Genomic DNA, 16,641 nt, shown 5'->3' with positions numbered 1-16,641 from the left:
TCCCTGGGGAATTGCAGGATTCCCAAATCCCAGGGATTTATTTCCCATTCCTGGGGTTCCCAGCATTCCCAAATCCCGGGGTTTGGGGGATCCTTGGGCTTTCCAGCATTCCCGAATCCCAAGATTTTATTCCTGGTCCCTGAGGTTTCCAGCATTCCTGAATTCCCAAGGATTTCCTTCCTCATCCCTGGGAATTGCAGCATTCCCAAATCCCGGTGCTGGGTCATCCTCAGGCCTTGGAGCATCCCTGAATCCCAGGGATTCATTCCCCATTTTTGGGGTTCCCAGCATTCCCAAATCCAGTGCCAAGTTATCCCTGGGGTTTCTGGAGCTCCTGAATTTCCAACGATTAAATTCCCCATCCCTGGGAACTGCAGGATCCTCAAATCCCAGGATTTTATTCCCCATCTCTGGGATTCCCAGCATTCCCAAATCCCGAGGTTTTGCCATCCCTGATATTCCCAGCATTCCTGGCTCCCAAGGATTTCACTTCCCACCTCGAATTCCTGGGATCCGGTGATTGATTCCCCATCCCTGGGAATTGCAGCATTCCCAGATTCCTGTGCTGGGTCATCCTCAGGCCGTGGAGCATCCCTGAATCCCAGGGATTTATTCCCCATCCCTGGTGTTCCCAGTATTCCCAAATCCCCGTGTTTGCCCATCCCTGGGAATTGCAGCTTCCCTGAATCCCGGGGATTTATTCCCAACTCCCGCCCTCCCCATCTGCCCCCAATCCCAGCTCTCCTTCCCACGATCCCGGTTTTTTCCCAGCCCCTCCAGGGGCGTTCCCGTGCCGGGAAGGGCCGGACCAGGAAAAGGGGGTGGGAATGGGATCAGGGAGCGGATCCTTATCCCGGCTTTCCCGACGCCGGCTTTCCCGATCCCGGTTTTCCCGATCCCGGCCATGCTCCGCTGCCTGCTCCAAAGGGCTTCCCAACTTCCCAGCCTGGAAAAGCGGGATAAACAAAGCGATCCCGTGGCCAGCCTGACATTCCGAGGTGAGGGAATCCCGAGTTTTGGGGTTTTTTTTGGGAAGGAAGGGAGGGTTTGGAATGTTTTTAGCTGCTTTGGAAGCAGCTCCCAGGAAAATCTGGGACCTGGGAAGCTCCTAAATCCTTGGGAAATCCTTCGCTTTGCACCTTTTATCCCCTTGATCCCAAAGTTTTTAAATCCTCGCTGGAATATCCCTGGGAATTCCATCCCTTTAAATCCTTGAATTCAGCACTGGGATGGATGTGGATAATCCCACACGGAGTAGGGGTTATCCCATTCCCGAGGGATGGATTTCCTGGGAAAACGGAGGGGTTTGTACTCCCAAAATTCCCGCTGGAGGACGGCGCTGCCCTGGCATTTTCCTGGAGTTTGAAAAAATGGGAAGAAATCCCATTTGAAACAAAAATTAGGGAAAAGGACGAGCGGCTCCCGGTCCAGGTTTTCCATTTGGAATGGGGGTGCTGCTGATCCCGTTCCCACCGGGATCCCTCCGGAGAATCCCAGGAGCTCCATCTTCAACCAAATCCCCATCCAGGGCAATTCCAGAGCTCTGAATCCCGGGAAAAATCAGGAACGAGGTGGGAATGAATTTCTGGATGAGGACAAACAGCAGGATGAGTTTTCCTTATTCCCAGAGCCGGGAAGTTTGGCTCTTCCCTGATCCCAAATAGGGAAGGAGTCGCTGAATGGTGCGAAAAGAGCGGAAAACCGGGAATATTTGGAATATCCCGGAGTCTCCCGGGATTTGAGTCACCTCCATTGTTTGGCCTTTTCCTTTTCCTCTTCCCGCGGGGGTCCCTCCCTTGGGATGCGGCGACATTCCAGGAGGGATGAGGGGGGCGTGGCTTTGGGACGGGGGTGGATGCGTTTCCAGGATTGGGAATGTTGGGGGGGGGGGAATCCCGGGATTCCCACCTTCGGCTTTTAGGGGATCCTGGGTAAACTGAGGCACAATCCTGAGATTGTGGGAAACTGGGAATGGAGGGAATGGAATCCCGTTTGGGATCTCCCGTGGCTCTTCCCACCCTGAATTCCCAGTCCTTGGAAACCTTTGGATGCTCCCGGGGAAACTGAGGCACAGCAAGGAAGGGGGTTCCATGGGATTTTCCTGCGCATTTTCCAGCCTGGAAGGGTTGGGGATCCAAGTGGGATCCTGGATCCAATTTCTGCATTCCCAGCCCTGCTTGGGAACAGGGAATGGAGCCTGATCCTGGTTCTGGGAATTCTGGGAATCCTTGGAAGCTCAGCCCCAGCTGAGATGGGAGTTTCATTCTGGGATCCTGATCCTTGGGAAGATCCTGATCCCTGGGAAGATCCCAATCCTGGTTTTTCTCCTTCCAGGTGTCAAGAAGAGGACAAAGGTCATCAAGAACAATGTGAATCCTGTCTGGAATGAGGTGAGAATTCCCAGTCCCTGGATTTATCCCTGTTCCCAGAAAACAGCTCCGAGTCCAGGTGATTCCCTGGGGCTTCTGCCCCATGGAATTTTTGGGATCATTCCCTTTCTGTTCCAGAATTCCAGGCACAATTCCAATCTCTTCCCCTTCCATAAAAGTCTTATCCAGACTTGGCATGAATGTTTCAAGGAATTTCCATGGAATGGGAATTTTTCCAGCAGCTTTTCCCTTCCAGTGCTGTCCTTGTGCTCCCATGGGCCAAAATTCCAAAAAAAAAAGGGAATTCGGTGGGAAAATGGGTGCAGATTTGGGGCTGGAGCTGCTCTCAGGATTTGCTCCTTCCTGGTAATCCCTGGCCAAGGAAAACTTTTTCCCAAGGCAACTTTTCCTGGTGGATTTGCTGGGAAATTTGGCTTTGGAATGCTGTGATTCCGAAGGGGGTTTGGGTTCTCCACGTCCAGATGCTGATCCCAGCCTCTCCCTCCTCTTTTTTCCAGGGATTTGAGTGGGACCTGAAGGGAATCCCGCTGGATCCCGATGCCGAGCTCACCGTGGTGGTCAAGGACCATGAAACTGTGGGAAGAAACAGGTGGGAAAAATTCCAGAGCCGGACAGGGCCCCTTCTCCCTTTTCCCATTCCCGGGATTCATCTGGCTCTTCCCAGACTTTGCGGATTCCCGCTGTGGGATGGCCGTGGGAGGCTGGAGCTGCATTTTTGGGCTGCTTTGCTCGGAATCCGGGGGAAATTCCAGCGTTGGAAGGTCGGGAATACACAGGGGGTGGTTGTCTGGGGACGGACACTTCGGACACTTGGCCGGGATTTGGGAAGCGCTGCCAAGATCACTCCCAAGGCGCCGGCAGGGCCGGGAACGGCGGCGGGAGCGGAGCCTCCGGTTTCCTTCCTCCGGCTGATCCCGGTGCTCCCCCATTCCAGGGGTTCCCCATGGATCGGGGGCTCCTGCTGGGTGAGGAACGAGGGGATCCCGGTGATTCCCGGCCTTTCCTGGCTCTGTGGGGTGGGAGAGCTGCTTGGAAAAGGGAAAAAATAGAGGAAGGGATTTATTTTTAGGGGTGAGAGGTTGGGAATGCGGCCTGGGGCAGGAAGGATCTTGATTCCAGAGCTGGAGCTGAGGCTGGAATTGCTGCTGGGCTGAAATCCAAGGGGGCTGGAATTTGGGGCTGCTCCAACTCCTGGGTGCCCATAAATAGCCACGGGAAAATGGGAGGAGGGTCCAGGATCCCGGAGCAGGAAGATTCCGGCAGACACCTCCCAGGCTGCTCCAAGCCCCATCCCAGCCTGGCCTTGGGCACTGCCAGGGATCCAGGGCAGCCACAGCAAATCTGGGAATTCCAGCCCAGCCCCTGCCCACCCTCCCAGCCAGGAATTCCTTGCCAAGATCCCAGCCCAATCTCCCCTTTGCCAGTGGGAGCCATTCCCTGTGTGCTGTCCCTGCAGGCCTTGTCCCCAGTCCCTCTGCAGCTCTCCTGGAGCCCCTCCAGGGACTCTGAGCATTCCCTGGATTTTTCCCTTCTCCAGGAGAACATTCCCAGCTCTCCCAGCCTGGCTCCATCTCCATGGCCTCCTCTGGACTCCCATCCCTGGCTCTGGAATGGTTTGGATGCCCTTGGAGCAGCCCTGAGCCCTCTCCCTATTTCCCGCAGGTTTTTGGGAGAATCCCGCGTGCCGCTCCGGGATGTTCTGGGCACTCCCAGCCTGGCGGCCTCGTTCAACCTCCCCCTGCTGGACTCACGCAAGGAGAGCACCGGGGTGAGTGCCCGGCTCCCAGTTTGGGACCAGTTGGGGCTCCCAGTCTGGGACCAGTACAAATCATGGCATGGCCAGGAATCCTCCCAGTTCGGGACCAATTGGGGTTCCCAGTTTGGGACCAGTACAAGTCATGACATAGCCAGTTTGGGCTCCCAGTTTGGACCAGTACAAGCCATGGCGCGACCAGGGGGGCTCCCAGTTTGAGACCAGTTCGGGCTCCCAGTTTGGACCAGTACAAGCCATAGCATGACCAGGAATCCTCCCAGTTTGGGACCAGCTGGGGCTCCCAGTTGGGACCAGTATGAGCCATGGTATGGCCAATTTGTGCTTCCAGACGGGACCAGTTGGGGCTCCCAGTTTGGGACCAATATAAGCCATGCCATGGCCAGCTGGGGCTCCCAGTTTGGACCAGTACATGCCATGGCATGACCAGGAATCCTCCCAGTTTGGGACCAGCTGGGGCTCCCAGTTGGGACCAGTAGAAGCCATAGCATGGCCAGTTGGGGCTCCCAGTTTGGGACCAGTCTGACCAATGTCCCTCCCAGTGGCAGCTCCCAGTTTGAGACTAGTCTGAATCCCTTCCCTCCCAGTTTAATCCCAGTCTGAGCCAGATCCCTCCCAGCCTGATCCCAGTTTGAGTCCTGTCCCTCCCAGTCTGATCCCAGTTTGAGTCCTGTCCCTCCCAGTTGAAGCTCCCAGTTTGACACCAGTCTGAATCCCTTCCCTCCCAGTTTGATCCCAGTTCTCCCATCCTGGCCTCTCTGACACTCATTCCCTGTTTTCCAGGCTTCCCTGTTCCTGCAGGTGTCCTACATCCCTCCTCCGGGCGCTATCCCGCTTTTCCCACCTCCAGCCCCTCCGGAGCCGGCCCCGGCTGCAGCCGAGCTGGACACGGTTACCGGTAACCACAACCGCTCCCCATCCCGGTTTTTGGAATCCAAACCCATTCCCAAATCCCACATTTCCCTTCTCCCGCCGGGCAGAGACGGCTGGAGAGGAGGACACGGAAGATCCGGAGGCCACGGCGGACACGGACCCCTCGGCGTCCTCAGGAGCACCGGGCTCGGAGCCGCCCTCATTCCCAAGGAAACCACCCGGGAATCACATCCAGGGGGTGAAGAGGAGGAGGCGGAGCTCTCCCAAAAAACCTTTATCCAACAAACCACAGGATTTCCAGGTGGGATGAACTGTTCCCATAAAATCCTGCAGGTTGTTCTGGTGATTCCTTGTCCTCCATCCCATGGAATGATCCTGGTGATTCCCTATCCTCTATCCCGTGGGATGATCCTGGTGACTCCCTGTCCTCCATCCCATGGGATGATCCTGGTGATTCTCATCCTGGTGATTCCTCATTCTCCATCCCTAGGGATGATCCCGGTGATTCTCTGTCTTCCATTCTGTGGGATGATCCTGGTGATTCCCTGTTCTCCATCCCATGGGATGATCCCGGTGATTCCCATCCCGCTGATTCCCTGTCCTCCATCCCATCCTAGATCCGGGTGAGGGTCATCGAGGCCCGGCAGCTTCCCGGGATCCAGATCCGGCCGGTGGTGAAGGTGACGGTGGCTGGACAAACCCGGAGAACGCGGATCCGGAAAGGGAACAGCCCCTTCTTCGATGAGGTCAGTGGGAATTCCCACTCCAACGATTCCTGGGAGAGGCTGGCATATGGGAATGCACTCTGGGGGGAAAATTGGGATAACGCCTCATCCTCATCCCGGTTTTCCACAGACTTTTTTCTTCAACGTCTTCGAGTCCCCATCGGAGCTGTTCGATGCTCCTATTTTCCTCACGGTGAGTGTTGGGAAAACCTGGAATTCTCCCCCTCCCAGGGAAAGCCCCCCCACCGTTCCCCACGATCCTCCATCCCAGCAGGATTTGGGTTGGATCACCCATTTTACCTCATTTTCAGGTCGTGGATTCTCGATCGTTCCGCACGGATTCGGTGATCGGGGAATTCCGGGTAAGATCCCATCCCCTTTTCGCGGTGTTTCCTGTTCTGGATGAACTCTGGAATCTTCTTTTCCTTTAATCCCGCAGATGGATGTGGAGACCGTTTACTCCGAGCCAAGTGAGCCTTGGGAAACTCCTTTGGTTTTTTGGGAAATGCACCCACACATCCCAGCTCTTCCACAGTGGAACCCCAAATCCATGACCATGGAATCCTGGAATGGTTTGGGTGGGAAGGGACCTTAAGGATCATCTGGTTCCATCCAGGGAAAAATTCCACCACCCCACGTGGATCCAAGTCCATCCAACCTGGCCTTGGATACTTCCAGGGATGGAGCATCCACAACTTCTCTGGGAATTCTGTTCCAAGACCCCTCCCTCTTCCCTGGTCCCCTCTTGGGAAAGGAACTGAAATATTCCCTTATCCCGTTCCATGATTTTCATTTAAACCCCACCCAGGAGCATCCCTGACCTCCCTGCACGTCCAAGGAGTAATTCCCAGTTTTCCATGTTTTTCTGCAGAACACGCTTTCCGCAGGAAGTGGCTGCTCCTCTCGGATCCAGAGGACTTTTCCGCGGGAGCCAAGGGCTACCTGAAAGTCAGTGCCTGCGTGCTGGGGCCTGGAGATGAAGCTCCCGTGAGTATTCCTGCTGGGAATGGGGGGACATTCCAGCCCTGGGGCATTCCAGCTCTGGGGCATTCCAGCTCTGGGATAGTTCAGCTCTGGGATATTCTGGCCAAGAGCCACCAGCTGCCATGGCCATTCCCAGGGAAGATGTGCTTGGATTTTCCTCTGTTTTGGGGGAAAAGTGCTGCATTTTCTCATGGAATCATGGAATGGGTTGGGATGGGGGAGATGTTAAATCCCGTCCCGTTCCAGCTTAGAGACACTTCCCACTGTCCCAGGTGGATCGGAATGGTTTGGTTTGAAGGAGACCTTAAATCCCAGCCCATCCATGTTCAGGGACACCTCCCACTATCCCAAGTTGCTCCAAACCCATCCAACCTCGCCTTGGACACTCCCAGGGATGGCAAATCCACCCAGCCTCTCTCGTTTGGGATTTTCCTGCTCATTCCCGAATCCGGGGTGACTTTTCCCGTCATCCTCTTCCCACAGCTGGAGAAGAAGGAGGTGGCCGAGGACAAGGAGGACATCGAGGCCAATCTGCTGCGCCCCACCGGGGTCACCCTCAGGGGGGCCCAGTTCTGCCTCAAGATCTTCAAAGCCGAGGATTTGCCCCAGAGTAGGTTTTTCCCTCAGATTCCTTGGAATCGTGACATTCCAGGCAGGAATTAGGGCCCGGAGAAGGGAATGATCCATATTGCAATCCAAGGATATCGGGCAGTTTTATGGGAGAGGAGTTTCTTACTGGTCCGAACTGGTTTTATCCCCCTGCTTTTCCCGCCTGGAGAGTGTCTCCTCCATGGGAATGCTCATCCTGCTGGTGGGACAGCTGTGACCCTCTGGATGCTGTGGAATTCCACGGATTTTGGCATCTCCCTCTTTTTCCAGTGGATGATGCTGTCATGGACAATGTCCGGCAGATCTTCGGCTTCGAGAGCAACAAGAAGAACCTGGTGGATCCCTTCGTGGAAGTCAGCTTTGCCGGGAAAACGGTCAGCGGAGGGGGATCCTCTGGAATTCTGGGAGTGGCAGTGGGAGGAACCCGCGGCTGGGATAAGAGCGGGATGATCTTGGGATTGGGAATGGCAGCAGAACATTCCTTCCCAGATCTCTGGGATTGGGATTTGAGTGGGATGTCCTCAGGACTGGGATGGCAACAGGGTGTTCCCGGGGCTGGGTAACAGCAGGATAATCCTGGGATTGGGAATGGCAGTGGGATGATCCTGGGATTGGGAATGGCAGCAGGCTGACCTCTCATGGTCCTCAGGGTTGGGATGGCAGCGGGACATTCCCACCCAGGTCTTTGGGATTGGGAAGGCAGCAGGATATCCTTGGTATTGGGATTTCAGTGGGATGGTCCCTCCTGGATCTCTGGAATTGGGATTTCAGTGGGATATCCTTGAGGCTGGAATGGCAGTGGGACAGTTCCTCCCAGATCTTTGGGATTGGGATTTTAGCAGGATATCCTTGGGGTTGGGATGGCAGTGGGACATTCCCTCTGGATCCGTGGGATTGGGATTTCAGTGGAGTGTCCTTGGAGCTGGAATGGCAGTGGGACATTCCCTGTGGATCCCCAAGCTTGGTCCTGGAATGAGGAAATTTGGTTTTTGAATTTGGTCTTGAATGAGGGAATTTGGTCCTGGAATGTGGGAATCTGGTCTTGGAATGGGGAAATTTTCTCCTGGAATGGGACAAAAGTGATCCCACTGGTCCCAAGGCGGGAAGATCCCTGGGAAATCTGAAACATCCTCTGCCTCCTGCACCAGGGGGTTTAAGAACCCCATGGAATGGGGGAAGGATTTTAGGGAATCTGAGGCTGGATTTTGTGGAACCTGAGGCTGGATTTGGGGGAATCTGAGGCAGAATTTTAGGGAATCTAAGGCTGGATTTTGAGGAGCCCGAGTCTAGATTTTAGGGAATTTGGGACTGGATTTTAGGGAACTTGATTTTAGGCCAGATTTTGAGGACCTTGAGACTGGATTTTGGGAACCTGAAGCTGGATTTGGGGGAATGTGAACCTCAACTTTTGGGAATCTAAGGCTGGATTTTGGGGAACCTGAGGCTGGATTTTAGGGAATCTGAAGTTGGATTTGGGGGTATTTGAGCCTCAGCTTCTGAGACTCTAAGGCCAGATTTTAGGGAATCTGAAGCCGGATTTTAGGGAAGCTGAGGCTTCCCAGCTCCATGAATTGGGCCAACAGCCGCTTTCCTGGGACAACACCAGCTTTTCCTTCTTCCCATCCCTTCCTTCCAGCTCTACTCCCGGATCCTGGAGAAAAACGCCAACCCCCAGTGGAACCAGTGCCTGACGCTGCCGGCCATGGTGAGCACATGGTGTCCCCAAGGTCCCCTCCCGGTGTCCCCAGCGCCACTCACCCTCTTCCCGTATCCCTTTTCCCAGTTCCCTTCCATGTGCGAGCGGATGAGGATCCGTGTGACCGACTGGTGAGCGGGAAGGGCACTCCCAGTGCCCGGAGTGGTGGGATGGGCATGGGGACATTCCCCCCCCACCACACTCCCCAGAGTGACAATGTCACCTCACAGGGACCGTCTGACACACAATGATGTCATCGGCACCGCTTTCCTCGGAATGTCCAAGATTTCGGCCCCTGGCGGGGAGCTGGAGGGTAAGGGCGGGAAGCAGGCCGGGATTTGGGATGCATGGCCTTGGAGGAGCTGCATGGCGTGGCTGGAGGTTGGTGGTGGCTTTGGGGATGTCACAGCTGTCACTGTCCCCACCTGGGGACACAGGATGGGGTCCTGCGGTCACTTTGAGCTGTGCCCCCTTTCCAGATTGGATCCAACCCCTCTGGATTTAGGATTTGGTGGATTCTTGGGAATGGGGGAAAGAAGTTTCAGGTCCGTGGTGTGGTTGGATGTTGGTGGTGGCTTTAGGAGTGTCACAGCTGTCACTGTCCCTTCCTGGGGACACAGGATGGGGTCCTGGGGTTGCTCCAAGCTCTGCCTCATTTCTGGATGGATCCAACCCCTCTGGATTTAGGATTTGGTGGATTCTTGGGATTTGGTGGATTCTTGGGAATGGGGTCCATGGCGGGGCTGGAGGTTGGTGACACGTGGTGGTGGTGGCACTGCTGCTGGCAGCCACGCCCCTCTGAGGTGTCCAGCCCACTGAGGTGACATTTAGGGGCTGTCACAAGGTGGGAATTCCCATCCAGCCCATGCTGTTCCAAATCCCGGGAATTTTCTGAGGGTAAGGACCCCCAGGTGTGGCAGGGCTTAGCTGGATGTCACTGTCACTGGTGCCAGGTGGGAGGGTGGGAATTTGGAACATGGCTTTGGACCTGCTGAGGGCTTGGAGCTTCCACCTGCATGAGCTTTTCCTGCTGCCAGTGCTTCCGTGGAATCTGCGATCCCAGTGGGAATTCTGCACGTGGTTTTGTGACCTGCATGTGAGCTGTAGGGACATGGGATGGCCACGTTGGAAAAAGCTTGGAGCACGCTGGGATACTGGGATGTGTCCCTGCCCATGGAATGGGATGAGCTTTACGGTCCTTCCAAGCCATTCCATAACTCCATGGATCAGGACATGATCCAGAGGCTCCACCCTTGTCCCACCTCCAACACTGTCCAGTCCCTCTTCCCAATCCCAACACAGATCCTGGGATGGGCTGGAGAGAGAGACAGAGAGGCTGGGAGGGAGGATGGGAATGGTGGGATCCAGGATTGGCATCTCCCCACCGCTGGCATCTGCTTGATCCCAAGGAAATGCCTGGGAATGCAACTCAGGGATGCTCCAATCCCGCTCCACCCCAATCCCACAGCCTCTGGAATTGTCCAAGGCCAGGTTGGACAAGGCTCAAAATGACCTGGGATGGTGGGAAGTGTCCCTGGATGCACCTGAATGGGCTTTAAGGTCCCTTCCCACCCCAACCATTCCATGATTCCATGATTCTCTAATTCCTAGATTCCATGATTCCGTAATTCCTTGATTCCGTGAAAAACCTCTCCCTTTCTCTCTCTGTCTCTCCGCACTAAAACCCGTGGGAATCTCCCCCCTCATTCCCATCTCCATCCCTTTTCCATGCTCCTCTTCCAATCTTCCCAACCTCTCTCCCTCTCTTTGTGCCTCAGATGAGTTTCCTGCTCCTGTGAAGCCTCTGAAACCCTCGGACCGTACGTTCCCAGTAACATCCCAGTTTTCCAGCGCCTCCTGGGACTGGTTTTACTGGTTCCGCTCTCTGGACTGGGGGAGGATCAGCTGGGATGAGTTGGGCACCTTGGGAAAAGGGAATGGCTCTGGTTTGGCCCTTTGGGGATTCCCGGGATGCTGTTGTGTTGGGAATGTGGAGCCAGCCGGGTGCACGGAGCTCAGGGCAGGATTCCCGCTCAAAAATCCATAAAAATAAGTGTTTCTCCTCATGGAATCACAGGATTGGAAAATCCCTCTGATCCATTGGCTCCCAAGGCCACCCCGTATCCATGTTGCCAAGTGCCACATCCTCAGGGATGTTCAGTCCCTCCAGGGATGGGGACAGCCCTTTCCAGGAAGGAATTTTCCCAGAAATCCAACCTAAACCTCTCTTGGCACATCCTGAGGCTCTTTCCTCTCTCCTGTTGCTCTTACTCTTGTCCAACCCCTCTCTGACCTTGCCCTTTTCCATGGGGACTTTTCCCAGGATTGGGAATTCCCAGGATTCCGCACCACACCCTCCGTATCTTTCTCCTGCTCCAAGGTGAGGTCGTGAGATTCAAAATGAATGGAAATTCCAGGATTTTGGTGGCCTTCAGCTGTGTGATCCCTGTGATCCTACAGCGAGCGTGACGCGTTCCCAAGGTGTCTTCAGGAATCCCTAATCCCTCTTTTCCCTGCCATTCCCAGTGGATGACGGGCTGGGATTCCTGCCAACATTCGGGCCCTGCTACATCAACCTCTACGGCAGCCCCCGGGAATTCACCGGATTTCCCGATCCCTACGAGACGCTCAATTTGGGAAAGGTGACATCGGCTGCTTCCCGGCGCATCCCAAAATAACCTCCGGCTCCTCTTTTCCCAAAAAAAGCTGCTTCTAACCCAACCTGGCTTTGTCATCAGGAGCCTGCACTGTGTTTCCCACTCCTGGCTATTCCTGCTAACGCCTCCTGATCCTGCTCTGCTCCCAAAATTCCACTTCGGAAGCGCAGCTGCTTCTAACCCAACCTGGCTTTGTCATCAGGAGCCTGCGCTGCGTTTCCCACTCCTGGTTATTCCTGCTAACGCCTCCTTAACCCAGCTCTGCTCCCAAAATTCCACTTCGGAAGCGCTGGCTGGAATTCTTTCCCCGATCCCGCTACTCCGCGATGAAGCGCCTTGGAAGCAAAGGCAGAGCTTGGCCTCGGGAAGGGAATTCCAGGATCCTGACTCCTCTTCCTGGTCTATCCCAAGGGCGAGGGAGTCGCGTATCGGGGCCGGATCCTGGTGGAGCTGGAGACCAAACTGGTGGAGCACATGGAGCAGAAAGTGGAGGAGATTCCTGCCGATGACATCCTGAGGGTGGAGGTATTGGAATTTCTGGAAAATCTCTTGGATTGTGGGACACAAGGAAGGGATGTAGGCCATGGGTGGGGGTTGTCCCATGGTCTGTGAGCTCCTGGAGGGGTCTCCTGCTGGATTTCCATCCCAAAGTATCCAGGTTGGTCTATCCGAGCTGGTCATGGTGAGTGTGGAATTGTGGGATCATGGAATGGTTTGGTAGGAATGGACCTTGAAGCTGATCCTGTTCCATGGCAGGGACACCTCCCACTACCCCAGGTTGCTCCCAGCCTCAATGTCCAACCTGGCCTCGGGCACTGCCAGGGATCCAGGGGCAGCCACAGCTGCTCTGGGAATTCCAGCCCAGCCCCTGCCCACCCTCCCAGCCAGGAATTCCTTGCCAAGATCCCAGCCCAATCTGCCCTTTGCCAGTGGGAGCCATTCCCTGTGTGCTGTCCCTGCAGGCCTTGTCCCCAGTCCCTCTGCAGCTCTCCTGGAGCCCCTTCAGGCCCTGCCAGGGGCTCCAAGGAATCTCCCATGACGTTGTGGGAGATTGCCCTTCATTCCGGCTCTCTCAGATTTCCTCATTTGGCTCCTTTTCCATGAGAAGTTGCAGCCTCCTCTTCCATCTGGTTTTCCTAAAATTCCCCTAAGATTCCCGTGCTGCAAAGTTTGTTATTCCCCTTGTAAGAAAATTCCCATCCTGGTATCACTGAGGTTGGAGAATCCCTCCAAGGTCATCCAGTCCAAGCCGTGCCCGATGCCCACTTTGGCACTGAGTGCCACATCCAGGAATTCCTTGGACACCTCCAGGGATGGGCACTCCAAACCTCCCTGGGCACTTCCAAGGCCTGACCACCCTTTCCATGGGGAAATTCCTGCTGATGTCCACCCTGAGCCTCCCCTGGCCCAGCCTGAGGCCATTCCCTTCTATCCTGTTTTTCCTTGGGATCAGATCCCAACTCCCACCTGGTTCCAACCAGTCAGGGAGTTGTGCAGAACCAGAAGGTCCCTCTGGATCCTTCTTTTCTCTGGGATGAGCCCCTTCCCAGCTCCCTCACCTTTTCCTGGTACTCCAGCCCCTTCCCAACTCCCTCAGCTTTTCCTGGTTTTGCAGCCCCTTCCCAACTCCCTCAGCAACTCCCCAGGATTTACCCTCCAGCCTCTTCTGGCTCCACCTCCCGGAGATCATTGCCAGCATCTCCTCCACGTCCAATTCCCGTTCCTATTCCAGAAATACCTGCGCCGACGGAAATATTCCCTCTTTGCCGCCTTCTACTCGGCCACCATGCTGCAGGGCGTGGACGGCGCCATCCAGTTCGAGGTCAGCATCGGGAATTACGGCAACAAGTTCGACACCACCTGCCTGCCCCTGGCCTCCACCACCCAGTACAGCCGGGCCGTCTTTGATGGTGAGCACGGCACGGATTCTGTCCTCCGGGATGATCCAAACCCAGCTGGTGGAAGAGAACCCTGGAATTATGGAATGGGTTGGGATGGAAGAGGCCTTAATTCCCTGCCTGTTCCAGCTCAGGGACTGCTATCCCAGGTGGATCCAACCCCAGTGTCCAACCTGGCCTTGGGCACTGCCAGGGATCCAGGGGCAGCCCCAGCTGCTCTGGGAATTCCAGCCCAGCCCCTGCCCCCCCTCCCAGCCAGGAATTCCTTGCCAAGATCCCAGCCCAATCTCCCCTTTGCCAGTGGGAGCCATTCCCTGTGTGCTGTCCCTGCAGGCCTTGTCCCCAGTCCCTCTGCAGCTCTCCTGGAGACCCTTCAGGGACTCTGAGGATTCCCCGGATTTTTCCCTTCTCCAGGGGAATGTTCCTAGCTCTCCCAGAACAGAGGGGCTCCAGAATCCTGGAATGGTTTGGGTTGGAAGTGACCTTAAATCCCATCCCATTCCCGTCCCATCCATGGGCAGGGACACCTCCCCACTATCCCAGGTTGATCCAAACCCATCCAACCTGGCCTTGGACACTTCCAGGAATCTCCCAGAGCAGAGGAGCTCCAGAATCCTGGAATGGTTTGGGTTGGAAGTGACCTTAAATCCCATCCCATTCCCGTCCCATCCATGGGCAGGGACACCTCCCCACTATCCCAGGTTGATCCAAACCCATCCAACCTGGCCTTGGACACTTCCAGGAATCCAGGGGAAGCCAGAAGTTGTGTCCAAGTGTTCCTGCTGAAGGTGTCCCTGCTTGGACCAGACAACCCCAGAGGGTTGTCCCATCTCAGCCATGGGGAATTTGTGTCTGGGAAGGAGCAGGAAAGCTGGGACCTCTCTCGGCTTCATGAGGTGGTTTTTGGGAGCACCTTTTTCTGGCCTTTCCCTGGTTTCCATCTCCTCCCACCAGGAATGTTGAGCTGGTGTCTGGCCTCGCTGGCAGAGCCGCGGAGTCAGATCCTGTTGGATCTTAGTGGGATCTCAAGGATTTGGGGAACACCATTCCCATCATTCTCCCAAACACTTTCCGAGGCGAATTCCCATCCCAATCGTGCTCTTCTCCCTTCATCCCTGCTCCCGAGGGGTGTATCCCGTTATCCCAACATCCCGAGGTGACGCCGTGCTGTCCCCCAGGCTGTCACTACTATTACCTGCCCTGGGGGAACGTGAAGCCAGTGGTGGTGCTCTCCTCCTACTGGGAGGACATCGGCCACCGCACGGACGCCCAGAACCTCCTGCTGTACGGAGCCGAGCGGCTGGTGAGTGACCGGGGACATCCCTGGGGACACCGGGAGGGGATAGAGGCCACCTCTAGGTGGGGAGTGTCTGGTGACACAGCCGTGTGTATCCACTGGATGAGGAATTCATGGAGTCGTGGAATGGTTTGGGTGGGAAGGGAACTTAAATCCCACCCAGTCTCACCCTGTTCCATGGGCAGGGACACCTCCCACTGTCCCAGGCGGATCCAAGCCTCAGTGTCCAACCTGGCCTTGGGCACTGCCAGGGATCCAGGGGCAGCCACAGCTGCTCTGGAAATTCCAGCCCAGCCCCTGCCCACCCTCCCAGCCAGGAATTCCTTGCCAAGATCCCAGCCCAATCTGCCCTTTGCCAGTGGGAGCCATTCCCTGTGTCCTGTCCCTGCAGGCCTTGTCCCCAGTCCCTCTGCAGCTCTCCTGGAGCCCCTTCAGGCCCTGCCAGGGGCTCTGAGCTCTGCCTGGAGCCTTCCCTTCTCCAGGGAACATTCCCAGCTCTCCCAGAGCAGATGGGCTCCAGAATCCTGGAATGGTTTGGTTTTGGAGAAACCTTAAATCCCATCCCATTCCATGTTCAGTGACACCTTCCATGATATCAGGTTGCTCCAAGCCCCATCCAACCTGGAGACAATTCCAGTGATCCAGGGGCTGTCTTTCAGCTCCTGAGCGATTTCTGAGATTTCCTGTTGGATTTCCCTGTTGGTTCCCCTGGAGCTCCATCTGGATGCAGATCCCTGGTGGGACCCAGGGTGGCATCTCTGATCCTTAGGGGTTTCCTCTTGCTGGGAATATCCTGGGAGCGGGATGGGGTTCCGGGTGGTTCCTCAGCTCCTGATCCCCACTTTTCCTGCAGGAAGCAAACCTGGAGAAGGTCCATGTGGCTCTGAAATCCAACCGCTCTCCGGTTGAGCTGGAGGCCCTGGGATCCCAACTGCTCGATGACGTCATTGCTGACTGCAGGTACTTTGGGAATTCAGGATGGGAAACTTTTTCTGATGTATCTTCTTGGTCTTGGAATGGAACACTGCCTCTGCCCCTTTTCTCCTTTTTTCTCCCCCCTTTTTCCTCCTCTTTTCCCCATTTTTCCCTCTCTTTTCCTATTTCTCCTAATTTTTTCCACTTTTTCCCCCTTTTTCCCTTCTATCCCTTTTTTGTTTGTTTCCTCCTTTTTCCCCACCTTTTTTCCTTTTTTCTATTTTCTCTCCCTCCTTTCCCACTTTTCCCCCTTTTTCTCTCTTTTCCCCCCTTTTCCCACTTTCCTTTTATTCACTTTTCCCTTTTATTTCAGTTTTTCCTTTTCCCTGTTTTTCCTTTTTCCGCCTCCCCCCTTTCCCCTTTTTTGCTTTCTTTTTGCCTTTTCCCCTTCCCCTTTTTTTCTATTTCTTTATTTTCTCCCCTTTTCTCCCTCTCTCCCTTTAAATCTTTTTCCTTTTCTCCCCTTTTCCCTACTCCCCTTTCCTTTTTTTTTGTTTTTCCCCCTTTTTCCTGTTTTTTCTTTTTCCTCTTTTGCCCTCTTTTTTCTCCTTTTGCCCTCTTTCCCCCTTTTTTCCTTTCCCCCCTTTTCTCCCTTGTTTCTCTTTCCCCCTTTTCCTCTCTTCCCCTTTTTTCCATTTTTCCCATTTTTTCCTTTTTTTCTGCCTTTTTCCCCCTTTTATTCCCTTTCCCCCTTTTCACCCTTTTTGCCTTTTCCCCCCGTTTTTCTTTTTTCCCTTTTCCCCTTCCCCCCTCCTTTCCCCCCCCC

The 16,641-nt window shown here is 55.1% G+C and overlaps 1 protein-coding gene across 8 annotated transcripts in view; it reads left to right on the top strand.

Annotated features, from left to right (window-relative positions):
- DYSF (dysferlin) overlaps positions 1 to 16,641 on the top strand; it is a 69,200-nt gene that overhangs the window by 1,557 nt on the left and 51,002 nt on the right. For 2 of the 8 annotated variants that reach the window (XM_041464602.1, XM_041464596.1), the window contains exons 2-22: positions 2,335 to 2,390; positions 2,888 to 2,979; positions 4,053 to 4,158; positions 4,945 to 5,059; positions 5,142 to 5,335; positions 5,652 to 5,780; positions 5,890 to 5,952; positions 6,071 to 6,121; positions 6,199 to 6,229; positions 6,631 to 6,746; positions 7,227 to 7,353; positions 7,623 to 7,726; positions 8,989 to 9,057; positions 9,136 to 9,179; positions 9,279 to 9,361; positions 10,827 to 10,868; positions 11,575 to 11,690; positions 12,117 to 12,230; positions 13,438 to 13,615; positions 14,782 to 14,906; positions 15,754 to 15,860. In XM_041464602.1, coding sequence (XP_041320536.1) covers positions 2,335 to 2,390; positions 2,888 to 2,979; positions 4,053 to 4,158; positions 4,945 to 5,059; positions 5,142 to 5,335; positions 5,652 to 5,780; positions 5,890 to 5,952; positions 6,071 to 6,121; positions 6,199 to 6,229; positions 6,631 to 6,746; positions 7,227 to 7,353; positions 7,623 to 7,726; positions 8,989 to 9,057; positions 9,136 to 9,179; positions 9,279 to 9,361; positions 10,827 to 10,868; positions 11,575 to 11,690; positions 12,117 to 12,230; positions 13,438 to 13,615; positions 14,782 to 14,906; positions 15,754 to 15,860 — 2,062 coding nt within the window. Of the gene's footprint in view, positions 1 to 768; positions 999 to 2,334; positions 2,391 to 2,887; positions 2,980 to 4,052; positions 4,159 to 4,944; positions 5,060 to 5,141; positions 5,336 to 5,651; positions 5,781 to 5,889; positions 5,953 to 6,070; positions 6,122 to 6,198; positions 6,230 to 6,630; positions 6,747 to 7,226; positions 7,354 to 7,622; positions 7,727 to 8,988; positions 9,058 to 9,135; positions 9,180 to 9,278; positions 9,362 to 10,826; positions 10,869 to 11,574; positions 11,691 to 12,116; positions 12,231 to 13,437; positions 13,616 to 14,781; positions 14,907 to 15,753; positions 15,861 to 16,641 lie in introns of those variants that run through there. The other 6 variants (XM_041464603.1, XM_041464599.1, XM_041464595.1 and 3 more) reach the window with 5 other exon arrangements.

Source organism: Pyrgilauda ruficollis, unplaced genomic scaffold (assembly GCF_017590135.1).
Source record: "Pyrgilauda ruficollis isolate IOZ18807 unplaced genomic scaffold, ASM1759013v1 scaffold181, whole genome shotgun sequence".
In the NCBI taxonomy this organism is placed as follows: Eukaryota; Metazoa; Chordata; class Aves; order Passeriformes; family Passeridae; genus Pyrgilauda; species Pyrgilauda ruficollis.
This window is presented reverse-complemented; position numbering and strand designations above follow the sequence as displayed.